This window comes from Pelobates fuscus, chromosome 4, assembly GCF_036172605.1.
Source record: "Pelobates fuscus isolate aPelFus1 chromosome 4, aPelFus1.pri, whole genome shotgun sequence".
Classification (NCBI taxonomy): domain Eukaryota; kingdom Metazoa; phylum Chordata; class Amphibia; order Anura; family Pelobatidae; genus Pelobates; species Pelobates fuscus.
Window position 1 is genome coordinate 365,032,886 of NC_086320.1, and position 20,086 is coordinate 365,052,971.

General features: G+C 38.9%; 1 protein-coding gene across 4 annotated transcripts in view; it reads right to left on the minus strand.

Annotated features, from left to right (window-relative positions):
- Nucleotides 1–1,788: 1,788 nt before the first annotated feature.
- Nucleotides 1,789–20,086, minus strand: part of RBM33 (RNA binding motif protein 33) — an 81,060-nt gene continuing 62,762 nt past the window's right edge. For 2 of the 4 annotated variants that reach the window (XM_063452674.1, XM_063452673.1), the window contains exons 18-19: nt 3,746–3,834; nt 1,789–2,354 (exon numbers count right to left, since the gene is read on the minus strand). In XM_063452674.1, the coding sequence (XP_063308744.1) occupies nt 2,306–2,354; nt 3,746–3,834 (138 nt within the window). In that variant the 3' untranslated portion in view covers nt 1,789–2,305. Of the gene's footprint in view, nt 2,355–3,745; nt 3,835–10,083; nt 10,136–20,086 lie in introns of those variants that run through there. The other 2 variants (XM_063452675.1, XM_063452676.1) reach the window with 2 other exon arrangements.

Consider the following 20,086-nt stretch of genomic DNA (forward strand, 5'->3'; position numbering starts at 1 on the left):
AAAACAGGATAGTAAGAACCAAATGACCATCTATAGGAATAGAAAAATAAAACACTGGTGAACACTACAAATAAATGTTAATTCAATATAAAGGAAGTACGCCATGTTATTAATCAGCTATTTTTTTATTCACGTGATAGGTTCGTATTTTTTAATATTCATTCAGCAGTTAATGTTAAAATAATTTAAAATTATTTCACCTGTCCACTGAGCTACATATTTTTAAATATTTAGTATATCTACTAAGCATTATCTGCCTCACTGACTGCTACGTGTGTTTAGAGTTCTATTGTTGTAATCAGTTTTATAACTGGTACAATAAGGCTGGTCATAAGTGCATCTCAAAAAACACATGCCAACTCTTTACTTGTCCCCAAGGTAAGTAGGGTACAGTGCATTTTTAAATATCAAAAAAGTGTCTGTATTGTTTTAAGAAATGTTAAAGCAACCAACACATTTGTATGTTGTAGTGGTAAAGGTTTTTGGCAACTTGTTTATTTTAACATTGATTCCTTACTGTGAGAAGGGTATAACAACATTGCTAAAAAAAAATAATCCAGACGGGCGAATTGCAATGAAAAATAACAAATCTTGAAGTCTGGGGAGAGGTACTATACTAATTTCTCTGCTTTTACTGAATAAGCAAATTTAAATGGGTAAATAAAGCAATAAGGTCATACCTCAAGCACCGTTTGTAGTTTCATTGCAAATGTAAATTTGCTTGTATTCATTAACAAGAATATCTTTATCTACAATTTAACACCTTCCTTACGTACCCGAGTTTTGTCAGCAAATTTAAAGGGTTACTCCAAGAACCATGATCACGTCAGTGATTTAAAGTGGTCATGATGCTTGGAATGTGTGTGTGCAGAATTTCGCAATGAAAAGCTACACACACTGTATTTAACCTCTTTATTCCCAGATGTGTAACTACATCTCCTGGCTAGTGTCAATTCTGTGTATATTTCTATGAGCAGTTACACTAGTTGGTTGAGAGTTGTCAGTTGACACGGTCAGGCAATGATTGAGCGGCAGGATTGACACCTGGCTTCTGCAGTCACTAACATGCCTTAAAAAAAATAAAAAAATAAAAAGGTGCCTGGCAAGTACCCAGGTAAGAGGTCAAACCTCTGCCCCAATAATGGGAAAAGGCGCCCAGTGGGCTACAGTGGTTATGATGGTTGGAAAAATCCTAACACCCTTAATTTTTCGAAATTGAATTTATTACAGTTCACACTCCAAACTATTTTTTTTGAGTGTAACTTTGTAATGATGCATTCCTTTACATGGCTGTAATTTATAGTGCTTAAATACACTATATAACACTAGATAAAACTGCAGTGAACCCTTTTTTTTTGTTAAAGGTACTTTAGTTGAGAAATGCTGCAAAAGAAGCAACATTTTTCTTTGAATCTATTTTTCGAAGAGGTCTTTTAGGACAGGTGTCTGGGAGGGTTATGTAAGTGCCTTATTAATAGTGCTAAATGCTAACAGTAAGACAAAAAAAAAAAATAGTGAGAAAGGCCAGCAATAATGATTCAAGAAATTAGCATTGAATGAATAGTCTATGTTCAGGAACTACACAACTAATCCAGCCACAACTATTGTTGAAAGGCATATTTAGAGTGCTTTTAAGGGACTTTCTTTACTGTCAAATAACAGTTTCACCTTAATATCAGATTAAATAAAACAATTACTTATAGTGAAAACTGTTCTTCAGTACAGCAAAAGGGACATTTTCTGATATCGACAACCAAGCTGTCAATGAAAATGCTACTTTGTAACAGAAAAAGGCGTATTGGTTTACAATGTTTAAAAAAACCAAACAAAATACTTTTCAGTTCTACTGCCTGAACCTCAAGCATCCATGAAAAACACTTAAACACAAACTGAAATATGTGTTTTTTTTTATCCTACTCTGAAGACCAGAGTAACCATTATCAAGTATTCCTTCCTAGAAATAATTTTTTCTTCTTGTAATTTTTGTGTTCTATTTAAACCTGCAAATTTAGTTTTTGTTTACGCAGGTCAGACTTACATGCAAGGACAACATTTAAGAACAAAAAAACAAAAATAAGAAATTTAAGCAAATGTCTGTGTGGTTGCTGCCTCAAATGAAGCCTGTGCGCTGCAGTGAACTAAAAGTCTCTCCCGAAAAATACTTGAGAACTTCCTTCCGTTACTTTTTTTCTTTGTAAGTGTTCAGTTACGAAATCCAAGAAATTCAGAATCTTCAGAGTCTTTTGTATTCATCTTTAACTTGGGAGAAATGCAGTCATTACAGCTTCTGGGCAAACCGAGTGCATCATTCCCCGACCAGTGACACATTGATGTGTGACAAATCTATCATATGTCTGGAAGAATTTATACAGCAAAGTTAAATGAGTGTGCAGCAGGAAACACCATTTTATTAAACCCCAATAGATTAAAGTACATAAACTCAGGTTTATAGGACAGCCAAAGAGCAGATTGGGAAAACTATTTAAATGCAGTAACAGGAGGAATTCTCAATCTGAATCTGGAAGCTCTGAGAAAGTAACAAGTCAATTACAATTAACATGAACAAATTAAATAAAAATATAAATATATACAAACAAATTAGTCTAGTATTGGCCTCAATTTAATAAGCTTTCCAAATAACTCAATATGGTTCTTTCAAAATTACTTATTAGGAAAGATTTCCGTATACTTTAATGCTGACTACTGCAGACACACATAACTTGGAAAGTGTCTCATTAACTGGTTTGTCATAGTGAGATTATCACTCTGCTACGTTGACACATTTGCTAATACTTCATACATAGAAAATGATATAAAATAGACAAATGATCGGCAACCTTCAGCACTCCAGATGTTGTGGACTACATCTCCCCTGATGCTTTGCAAGAATTAAGGACGATGTAGACCCCAACACCTGGAGTGCCAAAGGATGCCTATCCCTGAACTTGACATTGTCACCAAAAAATGCAACCCCAAACAAAGGATAACTTTCATTCATGAATACTTAAGTTTTCAGTGACTCAACATTGAGGAGGAATTCTTCCTATCCCCAGTAGGTGCCACAATAATTGTGGTCAAGTAAAATAAAACTCTCCACATTGACATTTTTTTTTTTTTTAAATACCGTCGTGCATTATCGCCATCTCTATGATCACAGAGAGTCTTCAATTCCCAGACCAGAACCAGTGCCATGCTGAGACCTACAAGGTTTAAACTGTACAGGCCATTGCTGGCTTCTGGTAACTGGTCCTTTTGAATCATAATCCATGGTTCTATATAAAATCCAATAGTAATAATACTATAGTTAAACAAAAAACATCTATGTATAAAACAGTGCCCACTGCCAAGGGTGTTTCAGATTTCATACTCCATTTCTGCATACATGAAGTCATCTGAATGACATTTTTCAACTATCCCAGAGTTCCCAATTTGAGCTCTCGAGTTTCTATGCCTATCGGGAACTTCCCATAGCCCAACTTGAGATACCGAGGTGATAGTTGTAGCTTTCCTGAAACGGACCACATCAAAAACAAAAAAGCAAGTGTATTGTTACACTATAGCGTGATTTAATCAAACTGGGTTTGTGGAGAATTGGGAATTTTAAAACAAAAAAGTTAAAGTTTGCCACTTTGGCTATTTTATACAAAAATTTGGACGGTGACCTTTCCAGTTCTCTACATTTTGCACTGCATGAGTATCTTTTTTTTCTCCACAAAATAACATTAATAAAACATTTTTTTTATACCTGTGAAACTTTTGTTGAAAAGCTGAAGCATGACATGGTTCTTTAAATGTTGCTATGGCTTTTCGCAGATGAGGAAGCATTTGGAAACTCTGAAATGAAAAAGACTGACAGTGAGTGGTTTACAGTGCTGATCCGATGTATTTTTTTTATTACAATAGAATTAACTTGAAAGCTTATTTACCAGTTAGAAAAACTAAACGTTCACATAGAGCCATGCAAAACATAATAAAGTACCTACCTGTAGGCAAAACACTTTCCTTAAGTTGACATGAATACATTTTAGAATGCATAAATCATTATATTTTTAAAGTGAACCCATCATGGTACAGTAAATTACAGTAAAAGTAAATGCGAAGCAGTGGATTAGTAGTTTATCCCCAGAAGCAGTTCTACAATTCTGATGATTGAAACTGATCTGTACAGCGATCCAGTTGTAATCAAAATTATTCAACCCCCATTGAAAATCAGATTTGTCAAAATTTACAGCTGTTTGCAATGAACAAATTAACCAAAAGCAATTAAAATAGCTCAACACAACTGGACTGGAGAAGTCATAAGTTGCATTGTCAGTTGAATTTGGAGAACAACTTGAAAGATTTGATGTGTTCAGCCGCTTCTATTGCTTTTGTTTGATTTGTTCATTGCAAACAGCTGAAAGTCTGTAAATGTTAACAATAACCCTGATTTTCAATGGGGGTTTAATCATTTGAATTACAACTGTAGCAGCAATACTGCAACTGCTGTTTACACTTACCCCAGTAAACAGTTCAGTGTACCATACCTTTCAATACTGTGAAGTATTTAATTGGGACATGTGGACGGGCCTTCTAGGGATCTTTACCAGTGATGCAACTTGTGTCACTTGCATCACCCATAATGGGCAGGTTAGCCCAAGAAGTGGTCACAACCCACCCACTGAAGAGGACGTGTCCGCTTTGCATCAATTACGCAGGGCTGACACAGCCTCCCGGACCCCAACAAGCAGAGGAGCACAAGAACGTGTCTGTATTGCGCAAGGATAGTGCCCTGGAACTAAACCCCACAATTGCTGGAGCCATGGTGCACTAGGCTATGTTAAGCTCTCAAAAACCGCAGCTCCCTCTCAACAGTAAATAAAATGTGTGATAGGTGCAGACACGGCAAGGAAAGCTTGGTTAAAATTGATATAGATAGGCCAAAGACAAAGTTTGCACTAGACTGATTGACAAGAACCAGAGGCAGAGCTACACCCTAGTTCAAATGTCAAATAGCTCAGACAGGGTCATTGCACTATAACCACTCTAAGCACCATTTTTTCAATATTTCATGCTCTTCAGCACAGTAGATATTCTGCATGATCTAGAAACTAGTCAGGAAACCTTGCACTGCCCAGTTAAATTCTGAGATTGATAAGGGCACTTATCGATTATTTAGTGACAGACCCACTTCAATCCAATGCTTCCCGAAGTAAAAGTAACAGTTTATGATTACAATGACAACTAAAACATATAGTGAGATTAGAGATTGTATGACAAATCACATAATATTAGGACCTTAAAGGCACTCTGAAAACCTGTATCTGTTTTATTTATATTTCTAAGTACAACTTTAATATTTCCTCATGTCCACGTGTTAGTAGAGATAGGATCTAGTTTTACCGATATAATCGGCCGATATTCAGTATTTTCGGCAATATCGGTATCGGCCAATTCAGATACCGATATTGCCGATAATACCTCCTAGGACCGCCAGGCTCATTACAAGCCTGGCGGTCCTGGGGAGCGGGCAGCAAGCATTTACTCACCTCCCAGCAGCTCCTCCAGCTCCCCAGTGTAAGTCTTGCGAGACCCGCGGCCTGCAGAGCGTTGCCATGGGTTACCATGGCAACGCTGGCCGCGAGACTTACACTGGGGAGCTGCTGGGAGGTGAGTAAATGCTTGCTGCCCCCCCCCACCCACACACATCTCAGCCAATGCCACTGGACCACCAGGGACTGCTATATCCCCCCTCCCTGGCCAAGTATGAAACAGGGAGGGGAGACAACAAAAATAAATAATAGTTAAATATAAAATATAAAAATAAAAAAAAGAATTTAATAAAAAAAAGCCCCCTCACACACACACACACACCATTATATATACATACACTACACAAACACACTGTGTATATAATGCAGTGTGTTTGTATAGTGTGTTTTATATAATGCACACTGCACAAACACACTGCATTATATACACACACACACTATACAAATACACTGCATTATATACACACACTATACAAACACACTGCATTATATACACACACACACTATACAAACACATTGCATTATATACACACACTATACAAACACATTGCATTATATACACACACACTATACAAACACATTGCATTATATACACATGCACTACACAAACACACTGTATATAATGCAGTGTGTTTGTGTAGTGTGTTTATATAATGCAGTGTGTTTGTGTAGTGTGTTTATATAATGCAGTGTGTTTGTGTAGTGTTTATATAATGCAGTGTGTGTTTGTGTAGTGTGTTTATATAATGCAGTGTGTGTTTGTGTAGTGTGTTTATATAATGCAGTGTGTTTGCATAGTGTGTGTATGTGTATAATGCAGTGTTTGCATAGTGTGTGTGTGTATATAATGCAGTGTGTGTAGCGTGTTTATATAATGCAGTGTGTGTAGCGTGTGTATATAATGCAGTGTGTTTGCATAGTGTGTTTATATAATGCACACTACACAAACATGCTGCATTATATACACACACTACACAAACACACACACTTTGCATTTAGTATATACAGCATTCACTTCACGCACACTACCCACACACACACAACACTAATACACACTGCATCCACCACACACACACTACACAAACACACACTGCATCCACTACACACTAATACACACTGCATCCACAACACACACACACTACACAAACACACACAGCTCCCCTGGCTAAACACACTGCATCCACTACACGTGGCATGTATATTTTGTGCATTTACCTTTAGAAATAGTTTGTATTTTCCAAAATGGTAAATGTACAGAATATCGGCAAATTATATCTGCTATCGGCCTGAAAGTTCACAGAATATCGGTCGATCCCTAATAGGATCTATATAAAGGAGATACAGGGATGGAATATAATGTATGATAATTCGCACTGGCATTGCCATAGCATGAATTTTGGACTTGTATTCTATTAGACTTTTCAAGGATTTCAATTTATAGCCGTCCACCACTACGGGCAAGTACTGCAAAGTCACTGAAACTCTAGTGCAGAATGAGGAGTCCTATTAAAATATTTAGCTTTGATTGGCATCTATGTAGAAAGTCAAATGTGCGCACGCACGCACGCACGCACGCACGCACACACACACACACACACACACACACACACACACACACACACACACACACACACACACACACACACACACACACACACACACACACACACACACACACACACACACACACACACACACACACACACACACACACACACACACACACACACACACACACACACACACACACACACACACACACACACACACACACACACACACACACACACACAAAAAACAACAATCTATACCTAACCAAAGGTTTCAAATCATTAACATACAATGCAACAATTTCTACAAGAAACTGATACATATTTACACCACTGAAAAAAAAAAAAAAATCACCTATTAACGTGTGTTAACCTTTTTTTCATGAGCTGCTCTATTTTATTTAGGGTAATTTTAAACATTTAGCAAAGGACCTCATAATCCAGTTATGACAAGGCAGAGCCAGGACAAGCATTGCATATGAGGAGGTGAATTAGAAAAATGGTGTAATTTCTTCTCTTCTCCGTCTCTGTGCTGACTTCCATGTGCAGGAGAGAGGCCAGGAGATTTAAAGTACTGTAAAATACAGAGGCCATATATTGCATCTGCTGATATCTCAAAACGCATGAAGTAGGATTTCAACAGATTTCTACTAGCCCTAGCTCTGTAACCAGTGGAACTGCAAATTCAAATGTTTCCTACAAAATAGAGTTAGATCTAAAAGTTATGGGAAAATTTCTGGTTTTCTGTATGTATACTAAACTTACCTAGATAAAATAAATATGGTAAAAAAAACTTGAATCCTTATTTTCCCTTTATAAACTGCCCCTGAAAATGGAACTTTCAGCAAAGGTTGAGCATTACATTACATTACTTTGCTGGACCACTTGAGATGGGTTTTTCCTTTAACAGGACTATAGTGACTCTTAATTTGGCAATGAAATCACTGGTATTAACTTATATATATTCCAATGTTAGCCATGATTTACAAGCATCTCCTCTACACCAGTCGATAATCCTAGCAAATATTCTAGACATGTAATACGGGGTATATATTTGTAGAAATCTGTAGAATCTGTAGAAATCACCCACCTATAAACACAGTAAATATTGTATTGCATAATAAGGGGAAATGGAAATACAGATAAACATTTGTGTTGGATCTGCTACTAAAGGGAAGCTGAATTACATTAAATCATCTGAAAAACTGTGCTCTAAACAGAAGTAGGTCCTGGCATTCTGGGATTCAAACTCAAAAAGCAGTATTTTGCTTTCTATAGTAGTGGGATGAGAATACTCTGTTCTCCTGGGCATCTGGAGGGCATTTACATAATCATACTTTGTTTGTTACTTTAATTAATCCCTAGATTCCCTACGCATGTTTTATTTTGTATTACCAGACTTGAAATTACCATATACTATGTACTAGAATTATTTAAAAAAAAAATGTACAGAATACATTTAAAGGGTTGCTCCGAGCACTGTTTTTGGCTAGAGTAATCCTTGCTATTCTGACACTCTCCCACCACCCAAAAGGGAGGAGAGAGCGAGCGAGATGGAGGGAAACAAAAAACAAAACTACTCTGCTGACATCACTCTCCCTCGCAACAGACGTCAGAGAAGGCGGGCTGAGGAAGGACATGGACAGCAAGTAGGGAGGGGACAATGTATATACTGGCTAATATCGATGCATACAGAGTTTGCACAAAACTTGTTCATGGAGCAAAAAGCTACAAATACAGTCAAAAATGCTACAAATACTGTACAGGAAGCCAAGACCACTTCAAATCAAGGAAATGGTCCTAATGCTTGAAGTAATTTTTTTTTATTTTTTATTTCAGCTTTTACCTTTAAATCAGGGCCTGACACATTTTCTTTAAATCTAGGAGCCAGATTTTTTTTAAACTTACATAGCTTTATATTCGATAGCAAAAATAAAATTCTTAAAGGGACACTATAGTCATCAGGACCACTACAGCTTAATGTAGTGTTTCTGGTGTCTATAGCCTGTCCTTGCAGACGTTTCAATGTAAACACTGCCTTTTCAGGGAAAAATGACCGTCACTAGAGGTGGTTGCCGTGTCAGTGCTGCACAGTGTGCAGCACCTACATTCAGCATCTATACGCTCTGCATGAAGGTGCTGAACGTTCCCTATAAAGATGCATTGATTCAATGCGGCTCTATGAGGAAATGCTGATTGGTGCAACGTTTTGCAGCCAATCCTATGGGAAAACATTGCTTGGCTGAGATCATCAAGCTTGTTAATCTCAGCCATAGAGGCAGGCCAGTCGAGGGGAGACCAGCACGGCCTCTCCCAGAAAGAATTCCAATCTATAGCTGTGGGAACAATACAAAGACAAGTGTTCATTTATTTTCTACCACAAGGCTTCTGGTAGATGCAAGCCAAAACAGGCTTTAAGAATTTTTAAATTCATCTTTATTACCGTTTATAAAAAAAAAAAAAAAAAAAAAAAAAATATATATATATATATATATATATATATATAAAAACAAAAAACAAAACAAAAAAAAAATTTTCTGCGACATTTATAATTTGCTAAAACAATCTTGCTACACAATAAATTAACCGTTCTTACTGGGAAGAACCCTTTACACTGCTGTAGATTAAATCGTTCATGAACTTGTTGTGCTCTTTATATTGTCTTGATAATGACCTGGTCGCCTGAGATCTTTATACAAATATCTAATGAGCAAACACAAATTTCTTCTCTAGAGTACTGTAGGTCTTCATTCATACCTAAGCACGTCACACCACTGCCCAGTTTCCCCAAATTCTAACATGTACCTGAAAACTGGTGCCACAATTGCACTGCAATTGCCAAGTGTAATCTTATTAATTTATATAAAGGGGCACAATTATATTTCCACTATGTGAACGATTAACTTTTTATACATTACAGTCTTGCTGGGCTTTGCTGGTATACAAAATAAACTCTAGCGAGAGAAAAATAAACAAAAATATATGAAAAAGAAAATAAATACCATTTTTTGTAGCTCTCTCTACTGCACAGCGCTCCACGGTGTGATCTGCCAACTAAAATATTATAAAAACAAATCATGCACTTGTCAGCGTCCAATAAGTACAATGTACACTCCTACAAATAGAATATATTCTTAGCAGAAAATAAAGAATAAAATATTTTGTTTCTTTAAAAAGTCAGTAATAGAGCTGCAATAAATAAGATACAAACTGCTGGAAAACTTAAAATTACCCAATTTCTCTAAGGAAAATCGATCTGCAACATAATAAACATAAAAATATGCAATTATCTGATGTGTATTTTATGTCATTCACGGTTCTCAAATGGTTGCTATTTCTGCCGATTTGTTGGCAGGGCTGTGCAGTAAAATGATGCAAAAGATGCTCAGGTGTTTGAAAACAGCAGCAGATTCCAGGTAAGAAGTCAAACGATTCAAACCTTCTTTCACTGCTTACAATGCAGGGAGGGAGGGGGGAATGGGTTGCAAGAGATGTACTAGTTATGGTGCTTAGAATTTTCCTTTAATTACTTGTACAAAAAACGGTCTCTTCCAGGACTTAAAACCCTTAACCTCTCCTCCCACTCAGATAATGAAATGAAACTTCTGCATTATCTGGTCAGTGTCATTCTACCCTGAATAGCAAGGATGGACTATGGGAACTGGGAACCCTATATGATACCTCCTCTGCTGGCAGAAGATATGTCACTGGTGATTTCTTGCAAAATAAAAAATACATAAATTAGAGAAAGTAAGGTCTCTTAAAGGGGATGATCCAACTTGTAAGGGCCTGACCCTAATGGTGAGTACAAAAAAGTGTTCCATAGAGGAGGAACCAAAAAGCGTTGGATAATCCTTAGGAATTAGAGCATACAAAGTTAAGAAATCCCCAAATAACACCTAATATAGTTCTGTAAACAACACATACAAAGGGAATCTAAAAGACAATTCCCTCACTTATACCCAATGCTAATATATATGGGAAAATCCTTTATTAATGCTAGGGTAAGTGTAGAGTGGTATGTCTACTAAAAGTCTCAAAAAGAGGGATAGGTTCAGCACTATTAAAGGAAGATAATTAATATTACAGTCAGAATTATCTAAATGTTACTTATAGAGACTAGTAATTGTGTCAAAATTATATCACAAGTATCTTCACATTCAAAATAATAAAGTAACAGAGGGAGGTAAGATAGGGATAGTTTACACAGGGTAATAACAAGAGTGGGAAACTAAAGGTCATATTCTGAACGTGCACACGGCACATATCTATCATAGAATACCTAGGCACCTAAAATAAGTAAATCTCGCTGAAGAACTCCAGGTTACTATCCTACTATGTTATTAGATTTCTACAATTATAAAATGCTAATAGCTCATATGTAAAAGATCCCTCACTCCGAGTGACTCACAGCAGCAGTAAATCTCACTGAAGAACTCCAGGTTACTATCCTACTATGTTATTAGATTTCTACAATTATAAAATGCTAATAGCTGATATGAAAATGATAGGTCTCTGCGATCCCTCACTCCGAGTGACTCCCGGCAGCAGCGGCTGCCAAGCAGTAACTACCTCCTAAGGCAGAGACAACTAAATAAGATAACCCAAATGTTACATAAATAAGCCCTAAAAAACACACCAAATAAAAGTGGAATTAAAAAGTAAAGTGTACAAGACGCCCGACGCACGTTGCGGCGCTACTACAAAGCGCCTTTGTCCGAGGCTTTAGTTGTCTCTGCCTTAGGAGGTAATTACTGCATGGCAGCCGCTGCTGCCGGGAGTCACTCGGAGTAAGGGATCTCAGGGACCTATTATATTGTTTTTTAGATTTCCTTTGTATGTGTTGTTCACAGAATTATATTAGGTGTTATTTTGGGATTTCTTAAAGGGACTCTATAGTCACCATATAAAAGCAAGAAAGACAGGTCCCCCCAGCCTTCCTTCTTGCTTTTATATGTACTTTCATACATTAAAAAAAAATTTCGAGGTGTTTTTATATTAAAAACTTACCTCCGTTCCAGCGCCGAGCTCCCCGCTAGGCCGCGCCCCCTTTTTCGTCAAAATGACGAAATCGCGGGGCCCAATGGGACGGCTTCGCGCTGCACCAATCGCGTTCTTCATAGAGCGGCATTGAATGCCGCCCTATGAAGAACCTGAGCACTTTACCGCGCATGTGCGCGGAATGCGCGTTCGCGAGCTGAGCTGTCTGACTGACAGCTCAGCTCGCTTTCTAAAATTATCAATAAGCCCTGTGCGGCGGGTGGGGGCCCTAAAATTATCAATGGGGGGGGGGACCTACTGTCCCCCCCCAGCCCCCACCCCTGTGCGGCGGGTGGGGGCCCTAAAATTATCAATGAGGGGGGGGGACCTACTGTCCCCCTCGGCCCCCACCCCTGTGCGGCGGGTGGGGGCCCTAAAATTCTCAATGGGGGGGGGACCTACTGCCCCCCCGGCCCCCACCACTGAGCGGCGGGTGGGGGCCCTAAAATTCTCAATGAGGGGGGGGACCTACTGCCCCCCCCGGCCCCCACCCCTGAGCGGCGGGTGGGGGCCCTAAATACAAAGGGGGGGGACCCTAGTTAACCCTCCCCCCCCCCCCCCCAAAAAAAATATCTCCCTACCTACCCCCCTCACCCTAAAAATAATGAGGGGGGACCATTAACTAAAAACCTGTAAAAAAAAAAAGAAAAAAAAGAGATAAAAAAAACTTACCATTCGATGTTTTCTTTCTTCTAAAATCTTCTTTCTTCAGCCCCAAAAAAGGCCAAATAAAAATCCATAATAACCGACGCAATTAAAAAAAAAAAAAAAAAAAAACACGAGCGCAAAAAAAATAATCCATCTTCACCCATGGAGGGCTCCGCGCAGACTGAGCTCCGCAGGGCGGGGGAAGGCTTATAAAGCCTTGCCCCGCCCTGCAATTGGGCTAAGAACACTCTGATTGGTGGGTTTAAGCCAATCAGAGTGCTCTTTGTCATTTTCCAAGCGTGGGAAAGTTCTTTGGAATTTTCCCACGCTTGTAAAATGACACAGAGCACTGTGATTGGATGGATTTCAAGCCATCCAATCACAGTGCTCTGTGTCATTTTACAAGCGTGGGAAAGTTCTTTGGACCCCCCCGGCCCCCACCCCTGAGCGGTGGGTGGGGGCCCTAAAATGATCAATAAGGGGGGGGGGACCTACTGTCCCCCCCGGCCCCCACCCCTGTGCGGCGGGTGGGGGCCCTAAAATTATCAATAAGGGGGGGACCTACTGTCCCCCCCGGCCCCCACCCCTGAGCGGTGGGTGGGGGCCCTAAATACAAAGGAGGGGGGACCCTAGTTAACCCTCCTTTGTATTTAGGGCCCCCACCCACCGCTCAGGGGTGGGGGCCGGGGGGGACAGTAGGTCCCCCCCTTATTGATAATTTTAGGGCCCCCACCCGCCGCACAGGGGTGGGGGCCGGGGGGGACAGTAGGTCCCCCCCCCTTATTGATCACTTTAGGGCCCCCACCCACCGCTCAGGGGTGGGGGCCGGGGGGGACAATAGGTCCCCCCTTATTGATCATTTTAGGGCCCCCACCCGCCGCACAGGGGTGGGGGCCGGGGGGGGACGGGACAGTAGGTCCCCCCCTCATTGATAATTTTAGGGCCCCCACCCGCCGCACAGGGGTGGGGGCCAGGGGGGGGGGGACGACGACAGTAGGTCCCCCCCCTTATTGATAATTTTAGGGCCCCCACCCGCCGCACAGCGGTGGGGGCCGGGGATGGGGGGGGGAAGGAGAGTAGGTCTCCCCCCCCCCTTCAACCACTATTGTGGACAGTAAGCGTCCCTGTGGGTTCGGGCTTCAGCTGAAGCTGTCAGCTGAAGCCACGCCCACAGCAGTGCTGACAGGCTATCAGCACACAAAGCGCGTTCACAGTGCTTTGTGTGCTAATAGCCCGTCTGATGCATTTACCCAGAATGCATCGGACGAGAGGCCTTTTTAGGGCCTCTGAACTCGGAAGTCCCTCTGGTGGCCGTCTGATTGACTGCAACAAGAGGTGTTCCAAGCTTCCAATGTAAACACTGCATTTTCTCAGAAAATACAGTGCTTACAAGAAAAAGGCTCCGGGTAGCTGTAGCACTCACCTGAACAACCTCATTAAGCTGAAGTTGTTCAGGTGACTATAGTGTCCCTTTAACTTTAAAGGACCACTCTAGGCACCCAGACCAGTTCAGCTTAATGAAGTGGTCTGGGTGCCAGGTCCAGCTAGAGTTAACCCATTTTTTTTTTTTTTAGAAACATAGCAGTTTCAGAGAAACTGCTATGTTTATAAATGGGTTAAGCCTTCCCCCTAAAGCCTCTAGCGGCTGTCTCATTGACAGCCGCTAGAGGCGGTTGCGTGATTCTCACTGTGAAAATCACAGTGAGAGTACGCAAGCGTCCATAGGAAAGCATTGTAAATGCTTTCCTATACGACCGGCTGAATGCGCGTGCAGCTCTTGCTGCGCGAGCGCATTCAGCTGACGGGGCGGAACGGAGGAGGATCGGAGGCAGAGAGCTCCCAGCCCAGCGCTGGAAAAAGGTAAGTTTTACCCCATTTCCCCTTTCCAGAGCCGGGCGGGAGGGGGACCCTGAGGGCACTATAGTGCCAGGAAAAAGAGTATGTTTTCCTGGCACTATAGTGGTCCTTTAATTGTATGTTATAATTCCTAAGGGTTATCCAAGGATTTTATGGAAGATAATGTCCAGGCAATGACATGCCATAGTATCTACTGGCAATTGCTAAGACATTCCTATTTTTGTCTCATCATCATCTTTGAATTGCATTGAATAAATCAATTCTAACGCAACCACAAACAGCTAGAAAGATACAACTTTGGGAATGTAAAATTTCCAGAAATTTCTAAACCATGAAAATAAATAAATGAATTTAAAAAAACTCTTCAAGTGAGAGAACTTTCAATGATTTGAGATTTTACTTAAAGTTTCAGAAGTCTTTCATGAAGGTCTTTATGTTTTTATAGTTTGAATACCATGTCATAAACATTATTTATTATTGTAAAAAGAACATTCCACATTCTTTTTAAAATTTTACCAGAATTTTTTTTTAAATGAAAACAAAAATGACTTTGGAAAAATATGTTACCACCCCCCTTCTCTAGACCGCCTAGTGTTAATTGTGTAAAAATAGAAATAGACACAATATATTTTAGAACTGTATTCAACCACCAACCTCATATTTAACATATCTGATCTGTTAAAAAATATACCTGGCTTTACATAATATCAAAATTAAAAAGTTGAATATTTAGAAGGGTAAGACTATAAAATTGTGATTTGTTCCTGTCTTTTATTATACCAGTTTGAAGCAAGCTAGCATTACAGAGAATCCATAAGACTATTGGAGTCAATGTAAAATATAACAAACTTTAACTGAAGAATTTAGAATGTAAAACAAAACAAACAGAACTGAATTCTAATAGAGGAATATAATAGCATGAACTATACGGCAAAAGACACACTGTACAGACATGCATATCAGTCAACTTAGAAATCTGAATTATGCCCAAAAAAATTGTAGCAAAATAGACAGCCACAAATTCAAATAGGACGAGGGCTAGGAGATCACCAGGTAAAGGTATATGCCTGACGTTTCTCAGTGCCCTTTTATCAAGGAAAGTATACCCAGGTCTTTTGTATTAGTAGCTACGACAGAAATCTTAGAACGTGGTTCTGCTCGGCACATATTCAGCATTTGTCAAGAAAAATATTTCTTTTCACTTTGACACTGTTATGATATGGAGATTTTTTTAGCTGCAAAAAAAACAACTAGTTTTGGATACGAGCGATCAATTATAGATGTTTTGAAGGGATAAAAAGTGATTTAAGAAGACTAAATGACCAAAGGAAACAAAGAATGCTGGGAGATATGGGAACATATGGGACGGGAGTCGTTAGGTAGCTGGTGTATCAAGATTGAAAACCATCAGAGTAGACTAATAATTCGCTCAGAATGATCTTTAACAGTATAAGTAAAGAATTCCTGCAAATTTGTCTATTTGATATTCCATACATACAATAGTTTTGAGAGAGAAAAAAAGGCAGGAAAAAGAAAATCCTTTTTAAAAAACATACATTTGATGTCTCATGTAAAACACATTAAATCTGAATATAGTGCATTAAATACTAGATGATATTATGAGTGCCTACTTTTTACAATGTCGCATACTGAAATGCTCTAGCGAAGTACAAAAAGTATATGTATATGTTAATAGCAAATCTCAGAAAGAATAGACAGCAATTGTGCCACACACACACACACACACACACACACTTTTAAAAACACTATAAAAACGACATCAAGAATTCTGAAGTGATAAAAACGGATATGACTTGCTTCATATATACAAAGTATTTATTGAACAAAATGTGACAATGCATTGACATTTCACAGAAAGTTAACAAAATAACTAATGACAAAAGATACAGGAATGAGATTATCAAACGAGGATATAAAAGGATTTTTATATTTCTTTAAAGCAATATTACAGGAGGTCTAGCTTAAAACAATAAAGACCTACTGTGCAGCAAATGGAGAACAAGCTTTCAAAATTAGGGAAATGCTGCCATTTAAATACTGTCTGAGTACTAGTGATTAGGGCAGATGTACACACAACACACTATGCACAATCGTGCAGTTTAGATAAGTTTGAATTATGCATTGTATGTAAGCTCCCTACTCAACTGGCACTAATAGACTACTTCTCTATGCTAGCAGCAGAATACGTTTTCACATATACACTCGCAGCATACTATGGTCAATGACATTTTGGCTCACAATTTTGTTAGTACAATGTACTGGTCAAAATATCTGCTCAAAGAACAACTGACACCAAAAAAAAACATTTATTATAATCATTTCATCAAGTATTGAAATATATATATATATATATATATATATATATATATATATATATATATATATATACACATACATATATACACACACATATATATTCTTTTAAAATTAAATATATCAAAGTATTAAAAAAAAAAAGGAGAAAAACTAATCTCTACATTTAGTATGACAGGATCCTTTAGTCCCTTCTATGTCCTTTGGTCACAGAGATTGAAAATTAAAAGAGTCTCTATAGTCTTCCCTGCACAGAAACTGGGAAGACCATATAGACTACCGGCTTTCAAACACTATCCGGTCACAGGAACATGAATACGGTTGAAGGATTCTATCTTATACTAAAAGGTAGGGATGAGATTTCATTTAATTTGATGAAGTGATCATTATATTTGTTGAAAGGGCAGTTAAATTGTAATGTTAACAATTAGAAGACGGCTAATCAAAAGGACGTGTTTCACAAGAGTTAAATTACATTTTAAACATGTATAACGCAACACATTTAATTAGGGGTACTGTTTATACAGTAACACCCTCTCACCAACCTTACCATGGTTTGATCGACCCACTAATACTGTGTAATAGTGCAAAAATCATATAACCTAACCATCTCTGTGAATTAGTAGGATTATAAACAATTTCCTTGTGTTTTTTTTCTTCTTCTTCTTAAAAAAAAAAAACAAAACAATTTTACCACTTGCATACATAACCCCACTGCTGTTAGAAACAGCAAAAAGTCTGAACTAAAATTACCAATGTGGACTATATTCAATACAGCCTGGTATGGAACTACTCTGTATAAACTCAACCAGTATAACAAATGACAGTTATCTCCCCCTGGGTATCAAGCTAAAGGACAAAACTATAGCCCTCAACGAGTTAAAGGGTAAATCCAAGCATCATAACCAATACAGCACACTATAGCGATTATGATGCCAGGAGTACCCTTGGCCTATTTTCTTGGTTATGGTGCAAACTGTTTAACAACGCTTTGCTCTCTTACCTGGGACATTGCTGGGTAGCAAGGTCCCTCTATGGCCAGTAACATGCCTCTGGCTTCATGGGCTGAGAGTGTCAGCAGACCACTGTCAGCCAACGAATGCAACGGTGTAAAGAAATAAGCACAGACTTGACATTAGCCAGCCTGGAATGGCTGTTATGGGCTGACTAATGACCGCCAAGTAACAAAGCCAGATGTGGAGTTACGCCTCTAGCAGTAAAACACTGAAGTAGTCATGGTACTTGGTGTAGCCCTTTAAGGAACCTTTTCCCCATTCCTTCATTTAACTGCAGCTGCTTCAAGATGGCAATTAAAACTCTTCATTTCTTTAAAGGGTTACTCCAAGCACCCATGACAGTCCGAGTGCAGGAGTCTGTAGGAGCAGCATTTCAGGTTGTGCACATAGATATCGCAGGTTGCCGCTGGAGGTGTAACCCCACCTCCGGAAGAGTCATTTACCCGTCCCAGAAGGAGTTGTTAAATTCTGCCCATGTGGGGCATTGCTTTATTCCCCCTTCCTCCTCTTTTCCAGATAGATGTGTGGTGGGGAACTACAGACATCTAAACCTCTTTATAGGTTTATTAGTGCAATTATACCACAAATGCAGAATTTGTAACAGGCACTTCGATAATATCATGGACACTTAAAACGCACACAGCTATAATCCAAGCATTATTAGGTGCAATACGTACAATGAGTAATGCAAAATGCATATATTATACAAGGTATGACTTGCTCAATTTCAGCACTGGTTACCAGGACCTAAATATGGTGCATTTGTGACTAATATAACATTGGCAGCATTTCTCATGATTCCTTGTCCTTTGTATGCATTCTTAATGTATTTATTGTGCTAATGCTTCAAATGCACTTTTCTTTACAAATGAGTGTTGAATAAACGTTGGGGAGGGGGACAAAACAAACATATTGGCAACGTTTAGACCAGTCTATACAGGATTTAAAGGTGTGTATGTAATAAACCTTGTTTTCTGCTTTTTTTCTGCTTCCCACAGGATCATTCATTTTCTAATTTGATTCTCACAACAACATTCGGCAGATACGTTTCGGAATTAACTATTCCTGTGAATTCTCTGCATACAATGGGCTCCAGCTTCCTGTCAAAGTCATAAAAATATAACCATTCAACCGCTGTAATCTAGCACTCAAACTAGAGCTCCACAGAAGAAGTTCTATATCTGACATTTTAAAAGGTTTATCAGTATTTAAAGGGTTACTACAAGCACCAAGACCCCTTCAGTGATCACGTCACTGGTCAAGGCACCTGGAGTCTGTATGTGCAGTGTTTTGCAATGAAACACTTCATACACAGAGTTTAACTTCTACTGCTGGAGGTATAACCCCACCTATGCAGTGTTGTTAGGCTGTCAATTCTGTGGACCATTAACATACCCACGCACAGAATGCCGTCGACATGTGTCCAATATCGACAAACCCAACCCTTACCAGCCTACCCTCCCTGAGAGGGGAGGGCGTATTATTCTAACTGAAGAGTGTTTAAAGAAAACGCCCTTTTTTTTTTTTAAATAGGAGTAACCCTTCCAAAAGGACAATAGAGGTTGAAGGAAATAATCACACTAATGTAGGAATGATAATACTTTGGCACCTGTTAGTTGCAAAGTAACCTGTCTGTAAATTAAATGGTTTCACCTGGTGAACATGTAGATGTTACACATTTGTTGTATAACTTTGGTATTTTTCCACAGTAGTGGATAAATGCCACACTACGTAAAATAATGAAATCGAGTTTGAGTCTTTAAGTTTAAATGTATGCCAATATGATTACGTTAGACAAAGGACATCAATATAAACAGAATCGTGAATATTATTGTAAATGCTTGACCAGTGAAACTGATCTGGTTTACAACTCTTATCTACTACTGGGCTAAGAAATACAATTGAAATTGAATTATTAATTGGAGCAGGAAATTAACAAGGCTTTTCCTATAATGTAAAATAGCCATAGACTGGGTGATCGGTATTCACATCTAACTGGGAATGGCTTATTGTGAATGTATATGGCAGGGCCCCATTCTAAATAATTGCTCTCCTTAATTAAAGGGACAGTATCTGCACAATGCAGAGAATAGGCAGGCTTCAGAAGCAG